We start from the raw sequence: 17,454 nt of genomic DNA on the forward strand, positions 1-17,454 counted from the left end.
TCAATTCTGGTAGTTAACAGTAAGGACCAAAGTTGTCCCTTGTGTACTTTAAGCGGTTAATGCTTTTCTGTACATCCATCTTATATTTTCTTCTGTTATCTAACTTAAGATGCTTTAATGATAGTACTTTTATCGCTTTCTCATCCATCAGGTGTCAGATATTTTATAATTGGAAGGATCTTTTCCAGTCAGCTGAGATAACCCTTTTCCAACAGAAGTAAGCTTGAATACAGATGCAGTTTCTTTCCACTTGAAGTGTGGAGGGCCAGTTATCACAGCTTCTGAGACTTGTGTAAAGCTTATTACCCTGAAGGTCAAGAATTAGTATTTCTAGTTGATGTCTCCTGGCTTTCATTGAAGCCAGTTTTCTCTTTGGTTTGCCACAAACCTGGGAAAAAGTCAGATTACCTCTTTAAATAGCTGAAGATAAAATGAGTTCAGTAGTTTACCTTTTTTATTTTCAATTTTTTTTCTTTTGTGAGGAGGCTCAAATTAGAATTGAGAATAGAAGGGAAAAGGCCTTATCCTCTTCTAGTGCTCTGTCAGCTTCCTCCCTTTATTTCTCCACCTGTCAGCCAGCAATGAATTACCATAATGACACTGCTACAGTGTCAACTCATAACTAAAACCTTATGTCCTTCCTTGGTCTTTCTTCCTAAGGACTAAGGAAGATGCAATTCCTGGTAGATCTGGGAACAGATAACTCAACTGAAGGCTCATTAATTATGATCCAGCATGGAGAACTTATATTTTAATGAAAAAAAATTATGTTACCCCCTCATTAAAGGGGATTTAATAGTCATTATACACTACTTCAATTTCACTACTTCTTAATTTTTTTAATATAAGAACTAGTTTTCTTTGGATTTAGCAAAATATCTAGGTTTCCCCTTTTATTTTGAAATTTGGGGTATGCTAAATATGGACATCAGAGGAAAAAGAATTTCTGACCATTGCATTTTTAGTTTGTATTGATTTCATTACTCTGGTTCCAAGTATTCATTCCACAAACATTCTTTGACTATATTGCATCATCCAAACATTTGTTGAACCTTTGTAATAGCATTGCTAGGTACTGTTCAATGTCTGGTATTTTCAAAATTACTACTATACTTTAACATTTCTTAGAGTGCTTCATAGCTTACAATTTGAAAGACATTTCTTGTGTTAGGAGTAGAAATGCCAGCTACCAAGGAGTTGGAAACAGAATGATCATGTTTTGAGGCCCTTTTTATTCAATCCTCAATCTCAAATTTAAAAAAGAAAATTCTTACCTGTTATCTCACTACATGATTATTATAACATGTAAGTATATAGAAAAGGGGCTGGGAAGGTGGCTCAGTGGTAGAGCACTTGCCTTGCATGCATGAGGCCCTGGGTTTGATTCTCCAGCACCACATAAGCAAAAAGGAAAAAAGTCCGAAGTGGTGCTGTGGCTCAAGTGATAGAGCGCTAGTCTTGAGCTGAAGAGCTGAGGGACAGCGCCCAGGCCCAGAGTTCAGGCCCACGACTGGAACCAAAAAAAAAAAAAAAGTATATAGAAAAAATTTCCCTGTAGACTCCTGGTTAAGATGACAATATAATGTCCATTTTTATTGGCGAAAAACAAATCTGAGGGAGATGTAATTATTTGCCCTGCCAAAACCAGTTTCTTTTTTTTAAATACGTTTTTTATTATAAAAATGCTGTACAGAGGAGTTACAGTTACATGAGCAAGGTAATGAGTACATTTCCTATCAAGCATTGTTACCTCCTCCTATGTTTTTCCCCTATCCTTCTGGCTCTAGACCTGATACCTTCTCTTCTGAACCTCAACTATCTATAAAATCAGGACATTTTCTCCAATTTTTTTCCTCTGGTATTTAGTTGTTTATGTCTTTAAAGTTTCACAATGGCTCCTAACTTAGAGTGATTTACATTCAGATTTGATGGATTCTTCTTGGTTTTTGCCTTGAAGTCATTTGCTTAATGTATGATCCTTGAGAATTTAATCTGACCCTCCAAAACAAGTTACAGTTTTGTAAATATGTTTTGAAATATCATATTATGATTGAAATATATCTAGCTCTCCCTTATACTTTGTGCCTATTGGAATTCCATTCTCTTTTTATTCTAGTATGGTGGGAATTGGCTCCAGCTAGCCAGTAGCATGATAGTAAAGAAAACCTGGTTAGTTTCTTCTGCTACTTAAAGGAGAAATAAGTTGTCTCTTCTTTTTAGCATAATATGTTGTATAAAGCACTTAGAAATATTTATCTAGTTCCATCTTACTCAGACTAACCTGTCCCTATACTTAATCTCTTTTTCTGTCTTCATTGGTAGTATATTTTAATGTCTCCCTCATTCTGGCTTTCTAGTTTGGGGATTGTGTCTTGTAGTCTTTGTAACTGGCAGGGAAGGTACATAGGCCTGATTTTTTTTCTTTTTTTGCTACCTATAATGCTTCTTTCAATTGGAGTTCTAGCCACTTGACCATGCTCTATTTAATAGTTTATTAAAAAGTTGGCATATTTCTCTAAAATTGTTTCTTGTGGATAAGTCTGTACTCCCTGGAGTGATTTTAATTAATAGTCCTAGAGGACCGGAGACTATACTTTTACATATCTTTTGTAAAGATGCTTCCAAAAAGAAATACAAGGAAGAATATTCTGGATCTGTCTTGTGCAGTTATTCAGTAAATATTTATTCGTACGTTTACCGTTTGCTGTCAGCTCCACTAGGGGTGCATAGTCAGATGGTAGATCAACTGGGTTTACATTCTAGAAGGAAGTTCAGACTATTAAATCAGAGACTCTAAAGATACAGATGCTCTAGAGAACAAGAACTTGTATGTACGTATGTGGTTTGTGTCTAAAGAGAATGCTCCTTAGCAAGTTTGACGTATCTAGGGAGCTGACCTTTGAGTTAGCTGATACCAGAGAATAATAAAGGTTGACTAGATTTAGCCTGAATAGGAAAGTATGAGTGTATTTGACCTGGATATCCATTTGAAAGAAGACATTTCTATCTCTCTAGAGGGTAGTGAGGTGTTTTTTGGATTGTTGTTGTTGTTGTTTTAATAACTAGATTGTGGAGTTCAAATAAGTAGCTATATAGAATTGACAGGATCTGTAATGGCCTTATTAAGTTTTTGGGCTTTATCTTAAGAACAATAGTTTTCCTTTAAAAATCAGACAAACGAACTAATAAACATTATAATCAACCAGGAAACCAAACCTGGAAAACAGCATGGTCCAAATTATAGTTGGAAAGAGTCCTCGTATTGTGCTATGGGGGATGGTTTGGCAGAAAAGAGACTATTTAACAGCCCAGTGAGTAATGAAGAGTAGAGATGATAGTGATCTGAACACTCAAGAAACATGTAGAAGAGGAAGTCCTTGAAAATTACTAGATTGTAGGAGATGGGTACAGTCAGAGAAATAGAGATATAGATCGAAAGTAATGGAACCTTCAGTTCTCTACTCCCTCCTCAATCCCACCATCATTGAGCTCAGGCAGGCACTGATTTTGAGTTATAATATATATACTTATAACATAAAGAAATGATAAGAAATGTACTCATTACCTTGCCCATGTACTTGTAGCCCCTCTGTACGGCATTTTCACAATAAAAATAAATAAAAACACAAGTATAGTAGGACACATATGTTAAATTCAACTATTTTTCTATTATCTTTGTAAGGAGACTTTTTCATTATGGAGGATAGTTTATCTGATAAATCTCTTCCATGTGAGGGATTTATGCCTGTCTTCCTAGCTACTCAGGATATGATGATTCAAAGCCAGCCTAGACAGAAAAATCCGTGGGACCATCTTCAAGATAAACAGCAAAATCTTAGGCTGGCAGTGAGATCAACTGATAAAGCCACAGCCAAGCAAGGTAATTAAGGCTCTGGGTTCAAACCCAGCTACTGGCAAAAAAGAAAAGATAATCCATTTTAAAGGATTAATCGGCATATTTTGGTATATAAAATTATTTATCATACAAAGCCGTCATATTCAACATTTCTTGGAAATATAAACACACCCTATTTTACAAGTAAGTTATACCATTAAAGCCAATTAATCGATGATACATTTATTAAGGAAGGAAAGTGAACTTTTCAATATAGAATTACCCATCAATTGTCCAGCCTTGACTGAAATAAAAATCTAGACTAAAACATAAAATAATGAAAGCATTGGCTAGATATGCAGATAACTCTGAATAGTTCCCATTAAGAACTATTTCTAGTTCCTGGGCTAACAATCAAATGAAAGGGAAATCACTAGTGACTATCACATCTAAGTACCATCCAGGCAACTCCTACCTTCATCTATTCTCTCCCTTTTCTCCCCTTCTCAGTTTGTTTTTGTTTTAAAGCTACCCTGTTTTGTTTCATTTTACTAGACCTCTCTTAAATGTGCACACTTGAGTTATCATGACAGGTGTAAATTAAACTGAACTGAAATGTTTGCTTTGATGTTGGTTCTGCCAAATTCAGCTCTGTGATTAGGAATTTGCTATTCACAGAGTCTTGGTTTCTGCATCTGTAAATGCAAAGGCTAAGGCAGGCAATTGCTAATGGGACTCCAGCTATGTTTCTTTCACCTGCCTTTTCCTTTTACCTGGTCTTCTACATCTAGTTATTCAAGACTTGGCTTGCTTCAAAGTGCCACTATACTTGACGTATGTTTTCAGAGCCACCCATCATATTGAGATTTCTGAGGTTTATTTCTTGCCCTAATTAGCAGAACCAAGGGATAGAGGAGCAGCCTCCATAAAGGGAGGAAGATTGGGGAGAGAGAGGAAGAGGGAGAGAGAAGGAGCAGCTGAAAGTTCCATGCCTGAATACTTAAGACAGACACATAACTCAGGGAAGTTGTCCTTCTGTATTTCCTCCCTCTGTTGCTTTTGTTATTTTCTTTTTTTTTAATGTTTTTTAAATTTTATTTTCTTGTAAAGATGCTGTACAGATAGGTTACAGTTACATCAATAAGGTAATGAATCTATTTCTTGTTGAGCATGTTTTTTTCTTAATTGAACAAATGTTTGAGGTTTTTATGAGTTATCTTTTATGTGTTCGCACATGCATTTTTATTTTTGAAGTAGAAGTAAAGTGGTGGCTGAAGAGGAAATGTCACAGAACATTTCATGACAAACTACACTGCTTGTAGTCAACAACACAAAGGACATGTACATACACATGTATATATGTACATACATGTGTACATACGTACATATGTATATACACACAGTTCATTTCGGCAACAACACCTTCATCTTCAGTCTCAGGTACTGCTCTATAGCATATTTATGCTCCTTCTCTTCATAGAAACGTATGTCCTAATATCTGCTCTCCTGTCATTCCTACACCTACCATTGATTACCAATAACATTCATTCCCTCTTCAATTTCATGAACTGTTATTCTTTAAAAATGCAGTTCAAATGGGTTCAGACACTAAATAGAAACATACTGAGTCATTTTATTTTGTATGTGTTGCAGTGTATAAAATAAGATCTCCATTGCATGTTTTAAGTACACCAGAAATTGGCTCTCTTGTCACATGTAAAATAACTCTTAATGTCTTTTCATGTAGATAGTGAAAAAACATGATATCTCCTTCTACTATAAAAGTTATTTAACTTGTTTCCTTTTACTTATCGTGATTGCTGTCTTATTGAAGTTAATCCCAGCTTGAAAATTAACATATATAATAATATTGCAAAATGGTTCTTAAAGGGGCTATAAAATATGATCATTTAAAGCTGTTTTAGAAAATGTATTGTTCTGCTGTGATGTTAAGTTGATATGTTTTACTATGTCTACATAAGCTTAATTATAAAATGGATAGTTTTTAAAACTTTTGGTACCTTTTAATTTTGTAATGTATCCCTGGATACCACTGCAGATGCAGCCACCATGAATGCAATGGTAGTTAGTTTTGTTAACTTACCACTAGACTTATCTTCACAATCTGTCACTCTAGCAAGAAGGTGACTTCTATCAGTATGAGAAAAGGCAAATACTTTGTATTAACTGAATTCTATAGCCACCCTTAGCAACTTTTTTTTTGAATGCTCCTTTTGTGTTTCATTAGCAAAGACTACATTGATTACTAGATTGCGATCTTCTAAGAAGTAAAAACCAGGTCTAATTTGTATTTTGCAAAGTCATGGTTGTAGTAGAAATTTGTTTGTAGAACATAGTAGTCTAGGATTAAATGTGAACTCCTTGATGCAGGTCTTTAAATTGAGTCTTTTTGCAGTGTGTGGTCCCTTGTCCAACTCACAGTCCACTAGAAAGAGTACGTTGGTGTTGGTTTGTTTTGAGCCTCTCCCCATCAACCCTATCCCCACAATATTCCTATTTATTTTTAGTTGGCAATGATCTGATCTTGATCACCGGACCCACCCTACAGCAACAAGTTAGCTAGTGGTTTGGGGGTGTTTTGTTTTTAATTCAGTATAATTCAAGGGATATTTGCTGCTGGGTGGGGACTGATTGGAGAAAGATGCAGAAGAAAAGTTTATAGGGTGACTCAGTCTCCACACTGACCATTGCCTGGAAAAACATACGGGTCATTGTGATGAAAAAATGAGGAGGAGGAAGAGACTTGGATAAGAACTGAGATAAAATTTGACCAAACGTACAAGTCTCAGAGAAGTAGCAACTGGGTGGCCAGGGCACCTGCGAGAAGCTGGGGGGGCGGGGCGGGGCGCGGCCTGTGGGCGGGGCCGGTGGGTGTGGCCTGCGCTGGGCGGGGCCTCCCTTCCTCAGGGCTGGCCGTTTTGAAGGGGGTGGAGTTGCCCTTGGAGGCGGCACCGGCCCTGGGCCCCGAGGCCCGGCGCGCCCTATCGGGCCGAGCCCAGTGGCCCTGTGGAGCGGAGCTGAGCGGCGTGCTCCCGCCGGCCGGGGGAGGGCGGACGAGGGCGGACGGGGCTCGGGGACCCGCCAGGCCGCGGCGGGCGCTGTTTCTCTTTCACTTTCCTTCCTTGGGCGGCCGGAGCGCTGGCGGGCTAGGAGCGGCGGTTGTGGCCGCTGGGTAGGTACCGGGAGGGCCGGGGAGGGTCCGGGACTCGGGGGCCCGAGCTCCCCGCCCAAATGTGCTCCGTGGGCGGGAGCCGCACCTCAGCACCTGCTGGGGGCCCCACCCGCCTGGAGTTAGACCCGGCGCGCTTCGGAGACGGGCCCTGGGGGCTTCAGCCAAGGGAGAGGGGCGGCCCGCTCCCGCCGGGCCCGAGCTGGGATTCCCGGGGCCGCGGGCCGGGCACCTGCGGAGCCGGCGAGCGGGAGGATCGGTGCACCCAGAAAAGTTCCCTCGCCGGCTGGGTGACCCCGCCGCGCTCTGCCCCGGGGTCTGAGCACAGCCTGGGCGGACCCTGCCTCTTCCTCTTCCCGGGGACTTGCTCCTACTTGGGAGCTTCCTGGCAAGCCCTCGGGACAGTCAGGGAGTCGGGAGCCCTGGCAAGTTGCTTCCCTGAAGGTCAGGCAGAACCCAGGGCCCCGACCTCCCGGTTCCTTCTCCTCAGCACGGTGGAGGTTTACACGCAGAGCCTATCACAGTGAGTGTGTGCTGAGGAATGATGCCTTTTACTTTTCCGGTTACTTTATACTCGCTCAAGAGTTCATCGCTCCAACGGAGAGGAGTGTCTGTTTGTAGAGTGAACTTGGGGAGATCAGCGATTTCTTTCATGCTGTTTTCTGACAGGGAACCTCCTTTGTAAGAAACTCTAGAAACGTGTGTACATGTATATGTGTATGTACATATATACATAGGTGTGTGTCCTGTGTTAAAAGTTGTGAGAAAATGATGACTTTTATCCAGTGTTATTGTGTGCTAGCCTTGTGTGTATATTCTCAGTGAATCCTCACCACTGTAGGAGCTGGCTTTTTCATTTTGCAGTTTAAAAAGACAGGGGGAAAAAGATACAGAAGAGGATAACACTGCCTAGATTATATATCTACTAAATATGACCAGTTTCTATTGAGCATTTTTCATTCTAGTAGTGGAGATTAAGAATGGATATAACTATAAATCAAAATGAACAAACGTAATAGAGTGCAAAGCTATAGAAGGAGGAACAGGGTATAGAGGATAGCATTGGAGGAGAGTTCTGAGGATGGGTATGTTGCTGCCATAGGAGAGGAGGGGCTTACTGGGTAGGAGAGCTAATGATAAGAGGGCAGCGATTCCCCCAATTTCCTTCAAGAAAGATGTGTTAAGGTCATTCTCTGTGTAGAGTCGTAACTTATGTGACAGCTGACAAACTTAAAAAGGTTTTCTGTTTGTAAGGAGGAGACACTGACACTCTTTGAAAACAAACCTGGGTTGTAGGTGGTGAGGTAATATGCATGTAATAGAAAAAAAATCCTGATTTAACTATTAATTATTAGAGTACAGAACAGAAATAGGGACGTTTAGATAGGAAGGAAAGTTTTCAATTTTTTTAACTTTTGTTGGAAGGAATTCCTAATAGAGCAATCAAGGAGATTGATCTCTTTACTATTTTTAACTATTTTTAACTTTATTAGTAAAGAGATCAAACTGAAATTGATAGCTCTGGCCTATCTTTAGTGTGGAACGGATTGTTAAGGCTCCAGGATTGGATGAATTTGTCATTATTCTGAGTTAATTATACAGTAAAAATATGTTTTATTCACCCAATTTTGGACATACATAATGAAGAATTTGACACTTTTTCTCTCTCTTTTTTTTTAAAAAGGTTTGTGGAACAGATATGGAAGAGCAGAACCAGCCAAAGAAGTGATGATCCTTGATCTCATGATAAATCTGGATGTTAGTTCTCATGCCTCAAGACATCCTATTGGGAACACGACATCGTCTCCTGGGACCAGACTTTCATCCACTTAATACCTACCACTCTTTGCCTGAACTATTAAAGCCAGTTAACCTCGAATGGCTACCCAAAGGAAACACTTGGTGAAAGATTTCAATCCTTACATTACCTGCTATATCTGCAAAGGGTATCTTATCAAGCCAACCACAGTGACAGAATGCCTCCACACCTGTAAGTACTCTGTTTAGTACTCTTGTATGCCACCTACTCAGCAAAAATTGTACCTCCATTTATTCCTTTAAATTGTCATGTCTCATTTTTTATCTAGATTTTAACTGAAACAGAGTATTCTGCCAGGTGCCAGTGGCTCACACCTGTAATCCTAGCTACTTAGGAAGGAAAGTCTGTGGGACTTTTTAACCTCCAATTAACCACCAAAAATCCAGTAGTCAAACTGTGACTCAAGTGGTAGAGTGCCAGCCTTGAGTGTAAAAGCTAAGGGATAAGCACCCAGGCCCTGAGTTCTGGCCCCAGTAGTGGCACACACAAAAATACAAAGAATATTTTAAGAAGAATCAACCTTATCTTTGAATTAATTTTTAGAGCATTTTTCATTGGAACAGCAATACCATGAAACTTCACTGTTACTCAAAGCTTAATACATAGTTGATTTAAAAAAATCAAATTGTAAAATTAAAAAAAAACTCTTTAAAAGCAAGTTACTGGTATAACTTTTGTAAAAAGTGAGCTATTTATGTTTTCTTATTTTAACTTTTCATACTGAAGGAATTAATGGGCTCAGAGGCTTTGTTACAAAGGATGTGTATACTTTCTTTACCTCACTGATAACTCCCAAACAGCATCAGCTTCTGACATCTTCTGGAAACTTGTTAGAATGAAGATTATCAGTCCCACCCTAGACTTACTGAATGTGATACTCCAGTGGGCTCAGGAGTCTGTCTTTTAAAGGAGCCTGCCAGGATTCTGAAGAATGCTCATATCTAAGCAACACCTAACAAATTTCATTCTTACCTGCCACGTTGGAAATGGAGGAGACATTTTTCTAGCATCTATGTCAGAATTACACAGACTTTTTTATGTTTCCAACCATTATATTATTTCAATGAAAGTAATTCCAGTAGGCTGAAGTTTATTGACTGCAACGTGCAACAATGTAGAATCTTTATTTGCTTGACTTCATTTTAGTTAGATAATAATCTTTTAAGCAGTTTACAGTGGATATAGGAGATAGGTATAAAAATCATCTTCATTTTATGTGTATGGAAACTTAAGAGTTTGAGTAACTCTGTCCTCATCTCCTATCTAACAAAATGATAACAAGTTACCACCAAAACCCATGATCATTCTAATACAACATGGAGTTTTTATTTGTTTTGTAAATTTTTCAGTTACTCTCCCTAAGCTGAAGTGATGTACTATGCCAGTAGTTTAAACTAGGGTACAAAGTAGAATGGGAAGTGGTTAGAATGGACACATTTATGTTACATATGCTTTACCACAATCTTTTAAAAACAATAGAATTGCATGGAATGCTGTTTAAACATACATGTGCTTAGGATCCTACCTGGAAACATGCTAGGTGTTATGGGAAAGTCTGGGCATACTTATTTCAGAAGAGCTATCCCAATAATGATATATATATATATTGGGAGAAATACTGTGAAACATTTTGAATGATTGCTGTCTCATTGCCTTGTGTTATTATTTAAAGTGAATGGTTAATCAACACACATTTATTGATTACCTACTGTGGGTTGGGTGCTGTTCTAGATACCTTTGAGGTAGGAATCTACTTGCCAGGCCTAAAGAACAGTAAGTTAGTTAGAAGGCTGTCATTATAGCTCAGATAGAAGAGTATAGGGTCCTCAACCAAGATAATAAAACGAGAGATGGAGGTGATGAAGAGTGATTATACTATAGATATTTGTGGGAGAGAACCAATGTGAAAGGATGGAGACTTAAGCCTAGTCTTCTGTATTACCCATCATGCCAACCATGGTACCTGGACATGATCCACATTCTTTTTTGTTTTACTGCTTTAAAATTTGTGCATTATCCTGATACTTGGATCTGTAGCAAAAACTTCCAACTCTGGAAGATGATATGAAAGTACAGACTCCCCAGTTTCTGTGTAGTAAAAATGTTATATATGTTCTTCTGAAGGAAAAATATTGAAATCCCAAAGTAAGTGTCACCTCTTTAAAGGAAGAAACAAAAGATTCTAGCTGTATATACAGTCCATTTATAAGAAAAGATAGTTTTTATGTTCTCAATAGCAATTTAAAGCTTAAAGAAGTAAATGACAATTTATCACAAGTTATTCTGGCCTGAAAATCTATCTTTTAATAACCATAATCCTGTTTACCTTTTACTGAGAGAGAGTGAACATGGCAGAACTCTGATTAAAATAAAATGCTAAATCAAAAATGTGGCCCTTATCATCAGCAGAGAATCCACAGTAAATGCTGGGTTTAAGTATTTAGCCCAACTCTCAGGTTCTTGGATTTCTATGTACTTTGTGTTTTTATTTATATTGAGGCTATAGGAAAAATATTCACTTACAAAGTGCAACCTTTTTTGTATTGATAACATACATGATATAAAGCAGCATTCCTTTACTGTCTTGTTGGTTCTTTAACGTGGGGTGATATTCTGGATTTTTTCTTGTTTTATCACATACAATGCAGGACAGCTACAGTGCTACTATGATGTGGAATGGGTATAAAATCAAAATGGTCGAGAAAGGCAGGGATTAAGAAATGATACAGTTGTACTCAATAGTGTTTCTAACTCTTTTTTTAAAAATTATTTTGTTTGGGCTGGGAAAGTGGCTCAGTGGTAGATTGCTTGCCTTGCATGCATGAGGCCCTGGGTTTGATTCCTCAGCACCACATAAGCAGAAAAAAAGCCAGAAGTGGTGCTGTGGCTCAAGTGGTAGAGCACTAGCCTTAAACTGAAGAGCTGAGGGACAGAGCCCAGGCCCAGAGTTCAGACCCCACAACGGACAAAAAAAAAAAAATTACTTTGTCTACCATGGGGCTTGAAATCAGGGCCTAGGCGCTGTGCCTGAGCTTTTGCACTCTAGTGCTTTACCACTTTGAGGCACAGTGTCACTTCTGGTTTTCTGTTGATTAATTGGAGATAACAGTCTCCTGGACCTTCCTGCCTGGCTGGTTTCAAACCTCTGTCCAAAGATCTCAGCCTCCTGAGTAGCTAGAATTGTAGGCATGAACCACTGGTGCCTGGCTATTTCTAGATCTTGATTTAGCTTTATAAAAAGAATATTAAAATAATTATACCAAGACAGTCTTATAGAACCACAGATAAAGAATGAAGTAAGAATGAGTGAGCATATAGGTGTGTGTGTGTGTGTAAATATGGATCTTGTTCCTACTATTCAAGTGAGTAACATGTAAGTGAAGCTGGTTGTTAATGAGAAAATGTAGACATGGAATCTGACCTGAATTATCTGATTAAGTGAAAAAAGACTAAGAGGGCTAAGAGATATATAAACATGAATGCTGATAAATGTAATGAACATAGTGAAACAGTGATATAATAGTAGTTGAGTGTTAGAATATTTAACTTGAGTGGAATGCAAAAGAATGTTTCTGAAATTCTAAAGCAACAGACACCTCTCCTCTCGTCAGACATACTGCCACTATCATTCTTCGATATAGAAATTCTAGAGCTAACACTGCCTGACTGACCTAAGACTGTAGGACAAAAGGCCACAGAATGAGCAGGATGACTGCCTAAAGCATTCCAGTTATGTGAGAGAAAGGGAAAGGGGCAAACCAAGCTCATCAATAGGAAAGAGGAGGCACAAATAGTGTAGCATCTATATTCTAGGCTTCTGGAAAGGAGATACAAAAAAAAAAGGAGTCATTAAACCACACTTGAACTAGACTAAGATGTCACTTACTAGTAACCAAGGCATTTAATAAAGTTTTTAAACTAAAAATTAAAATACACATTTTATCTATAAATAATTACTTAATGTTTGATTAATTAAATCCACATTAACCATGGTAAAATAATTTTAATCTAAAGAAAAGATGTTCACCGATAATTATCTTTGGAATAGTTACATGTCAAGTACTTTTTTAGTCAACGAAAGTTGAATGGTAAATAATGTAAACTTGGAACTTACACTCTATCAAGAATATTTCTTATAGGGCTGGGAAGGTGGCTCAGTGGTAGAGCGCTTGCCTTGCATGCATGAGGCCCTGGGTTCGATTCCTCAGCACCACATAAGCAAAAAGAAAAAAGGTGGAAGTGGTGCTGTAGTTCAAGCGGTAGAGTGCTAGCCTTGAGCTGAAGCGTTGAGGGACAGCACCCAGGCCCAGAGTTCAGCCCCACGACTGGACCCAAAAAACAAAAAAACAAAAACAAAGAATATTTCTTATAAACCACAAGAAATTTTAATATATATTTTATTTGGAAGTATCTTTTTCTTCCCCATGTGAACTTCTCTACTCTGATACTATTCTGATATCTCCTAAATCTTTATTTCTGGCTTAGACTTTCCTTATTGGCTTCAGAATCCTACTGGATATCCAGTTGGATGTCTTGAACACACCTGAAACTCAACATATTTACAAATGAATGAATAGGGTGCAAACACTCAGTTGTCCAAGCAAGAAATTTGCTCCATGGAAAATCATGACTTTTCTTTACCTTCATTAACAAAACCTTGATAAAGTCCTGTCTTGTCTCTCTCTTTGGTATTTCTCACATCTGCTCCTCCAGTTCTATCTCCATTACTATTTCCGGACCTATTTACTTTTCTCTGAGCCAGGACAGCACATTTTTAACGTGTATCAGAGTGGCAGTAATTAAAAACAGCTTATAGTGTTTATTACTGTCACTTTTCAGATAACCTAGAACTTTCCTAAAGGTACTCTGTTGCCCTTAATATAAAGCTACTTCACTGTGATTGTTTTCTGCCTATCCTTTCCTTTCCTACCGTTTAACACATGCATCTGAAGACACTTGTTCAAGTGTTTACTCTGCCTGGTCTGAGTTTCTTTTCGTGTAGGCCCTGCTAGCAGTTACACAGCCTTTAAAACTCATCCCCTTCAAGATGTGCTACAAGTTTGCTTCCCACATAAATTTGTTTGCTATCTAGTATGGAGTACTCAATAAAAACATTCATGAAAAAATGAATAGCTAATTATTTTATTGTGTGTTTTTCAAATATTCAAACAGTGGTAGGTAATTTGAAATGTATATAGACAATGTTGGCTAAGAACTATGAATTTAGAAAGTCTGCCTCCTAGAATCTACTTAGGTCTCTGTGTGTCTTAGAAAGAGAGAGGATAGACTCTAGGGACTAGAAGCTAGGCTGGTGGTCCTAGATTTAGAGATGCCTTTTCTATTGTACTAGGTCTTGAGAAATTTTCTGAAGCTAATGTAGAGTGTGTAGGATACTTGTATAGGTTGACTTAAAATGAAAGATTTCATGTAAACTAAGGACAAAGTAGATTTGTTTTGTAGCTTAGATGTGATGAATGCAATATATTAGATCTTAAACTTTGTAAATAGGTCACATTAGGAATAAGAAAATTCTTTTCTTTAAAAAAAAAGTGTTGGAAGTGGCACCATGGCTCAAGTGGTAAAGCGCTCACCTTGAGCTGAAGAGCTGAGGGACAGCACCCAAGACTAGAGTTCAAGCCCCACAACCAACAAAAAAGAAAAAAAAGAAACAAAAAGTGTTTACAGACATGAATTCTGTGGTTCAAGAAAGGAAAACTTTCTTCTTTCATTATAACAGTTATCTTTTACCTAAAAATGAATTAAAAACATTGTTTTATTTTTTAACATACAAAAAGAAGGGTTAATTATTAAATATAATTGATTTTAAAATTGGTGATTTTGTGTAGTTGTATGTAGGAATAATCATACAATGGCAAAATTTTAAGAACTACCATTTATTGTACTTGAACAGATACTAATACAGTAACTAATAACTTCATCAAGTTACAGAGAACTTATGACTGATATTTAGTGTTTAAAAGTCTTAGGCTGCTCAAGTTGCAGTGGCCAGATTCGTAGCATCCATCAGTAACAGCATCGCCTGGGAACCTGGGAACTTATTGAAGTACAAATTCTTGGGCTTCATCATAGACCTATTGAATCAGAATCTGGGGAGAAAGACAGATATCTGAATAACAAGCCTTCCAGATTCTGTGATAGACTAAAATTCAAGAACACTCTTCTGGACTGACATAATTTTTGTGTCTCTTCAACTAACAGTTTATGCTTTTCGACTTGACTCCTTTTAGCATTCCCACTCTAGTAGCAGCCATATCTTCTTGGTGCTCTCTCCCAAACATCCACAGTCCAAACACTTCTCACTACCTCCATCTCACATTTTATTATCTTGGTTGAGGACTCTGTATTATTCCATCTGACCCATAGCAATACCCTTCTACTGACTTGCTGTTCTTAACAAGCCTGCCAGCCTTCAAGATTGTGTCTAGAACAGAGTACCCAACACACAGTAGGTAATCAATAAATGTACTTAATTACTAACTCTTGTTATGAATACTAAAGGGAGCCATAAATATTTACTGAGCACTTCCTCTTTCAGGTCCTGTTCTAGGCACTGGAGACCTGGTCTTGCCAAATAATTGAAGGTGATAAATGCTCTAGGAAGAGGAAAAATCAAACTGTAGCACAGCAGTTTTTAGGAAGCCTAAAAATTCTCTGTTGAGTGACATTTCAACAAAGACTTAAGGAGTTAGCCTATCAGACATCTGAGGGAAGAGTGTTTGGGGAAGAGGGAATATTAAGGTTGAAGACGAAGGCAGGAATATGTCTGACGTGTTCAGAAATGGCAAGGAGGTCCATATGTCAGTACAGAAGTGAGTAAAGGAAAGGGCAGAGAAGTGTTAGCATTGAGGATGGGTATGAGCCATGAAACATAGTGCCCAGGCCTTACAGAAACACTTTAGGATTTTGACTTAAATTCTGAGAGAAATGAATCCTCATTTCAAGTACAGTTTTGAGTAGAGGAATGGCATGGTCTTACTTATGTTTAAAAAGAACCACACAGACTACTCTTGAAAATAGCCCTGTTAGGAGTCCATCACAGTAAATACGGCTGCACCAAGGTGGTGGTAGTGTTTGTGGTGGTAAAATTGTCATTTCCTGAAAGTAGAGTTATATTTTCTATTGAGTTGTTTGTGGATCATGAAAAGGTGATAAAGGAGTCAAGTTAAGATTCTGGCCTGAGAAGCCATAAATATATCTTCATATGCTATTGGAAAGTCTGAGTGTAGAAGACCCGTGTCAGCCCTTCCTTTGCTCTGGTTAGAGCAGTTTCAGTGAAATAGCAGGAATGAATGTCTGGATAGATGAAGGAGGTAAATTTTTAATTCCCTAGTTTTCACCATGTTGATAGGAATATATAAGTATTTAGCTTTCTTTTGTGGCAGAGGTGATAATACTAGGAATTGAACCCAGAGCTTCACAAATGAAAGACAGATATTCTACACTGAGCTAACCAGAACCCTTCATTTTAAAAAAAAATGGGAAGAAAGGATTTTCAGTGAGGAAGTATAGGTGACTCGTCCAAGGAATTTTACTACAAAGGAAAACAACGTAATGGAGTAACTGATGCTTTGGAAGTGAAGTCCACAATGTGTTTTTCTTACACTAAGGATACTATGTTTGCATAGTAAAAGGAATCTTCAGTAGGTGCTTAGGTAGGTCATGGTAAGGAAATATAGTGGGCAAGGCAGAGATTGCCTTGAGATAGGTATAAAAACTCTGAAAACTTTCATAGACAAGAAGCACAAAGTGTAGATGCTGGCAGGTAAATAGGTGTGTTGGTGCAAGTTCTCTTTGATTCAGTATTGTTTCTTTTTTCCTTTTTTCAGTAAAATAGCGAGTGAGGTCTTCAGTGGAGAGTGAGGATGGAGGAGGATTTGATGGGGGTTGGAGGAGAGAGGAGAAGTACTGGCAAGGAGAATAATGGACTTGGGGGCATTGAGTATGACTGCCTTGCAGATGAAAATCCCACTTCATGAGGTTCATGATCATGAATTTAAGGTGAGAGACCACCATGGTTGCATGTTTTTCTTCTACAATGTCCAGCTTTAATCTGTGGAAGCAGAATTTGGATTTAGTCAAGATTCTAGTATATTTAAGCTAGGAAGACCAAAGAAGAACATTTTACTCCAGCTTTTCAATATTACAATGAAATGCCTTAGAGTGGCAACTGACAAAGGAAAGACATTAGCCCACCATCCTAGAGGTTTAAAGTTCAAGATGGAGTGATCCCATGGGTTTGGCCTTTAGTGATGCCTGCAGACAATTCCATACCATAGCTGAAACATATGTAGAATCAGAAAGACATATCTCAAATCACACAAGGTGGGAGGGGGCAGGGAGGGATGGGTCCTGTGGAACAAGCTTCTTAGGTAAAACTATTAAGAGATCAAAATCAATCACCCATCTCTTCCCTTCCCCCCAACCACTCGCCCCAACCCAAGTATTTTTGTTGGTCATAGGGTTAGAACCAAGGGCCTAGGCACTGTCCCTGAGTTCTTTTTGCTCAAGGCTAGGTACTCTACTACTTTGAGCCATAGCTCCACTTCTGGTTTTCTGGTGATTAATTGGAGATCGGAGTCTTAACGAACT

The 17,454-nt window shown here is 38.4% G+C and overlaps 1 protein-coding gene across 4 annotated transcripts in view; it reads left to right on the forward strand.

Moving 5' to 3' along the window:
* Positions 1 to 17,454, forward strand: part of Pcgf5 (polycomb group ring finger 5) — a 73,212-nt gene that overhangs the window by 19,216 nt on the left and 36,542 nt on the right. The window contains exons 1-2 of one of the 4 annotated variants that reach the window (XM_013034378.1): positions 6,899 to 7,028; positions 8,710 to 9,015. In XM_013034378.1, coding sequence (XP_012889832.1) covers positions 8,904 to 9,015 — 112 coding nt within the window. In that variant the 5' untranslated portion in view covers positions 6,899 to 7,028; positions 8,710 to 8,903. Of the gene's footprint in view, positions 1 to 6,898; positions 7,029 to 8,709; positions 9,016 to 17,454 lie in introns of those variants that run through there. The other 3 variants (XM_013034377.1, XM_013034375.1, XM_013034376.1) reach the window with 3 other exon arrangements.

Source organism: Dipodomys ordii, unplaced genomic scaffold (genome assembly GCF_000151885.1).
Source record: "Dipodomys ordii isolate 6190 unplaced genomic scaffold, Dord_2.0 Scaffold188, whole genome shotgun sequence".
Classification (NCBI taxonomy): domain Eukaryota; kingdom Metazoa; phylum Chordata; class Mammalia; order Rodentia; family Heteromyidae; genus Dipodomys; species Dipodomys ordii.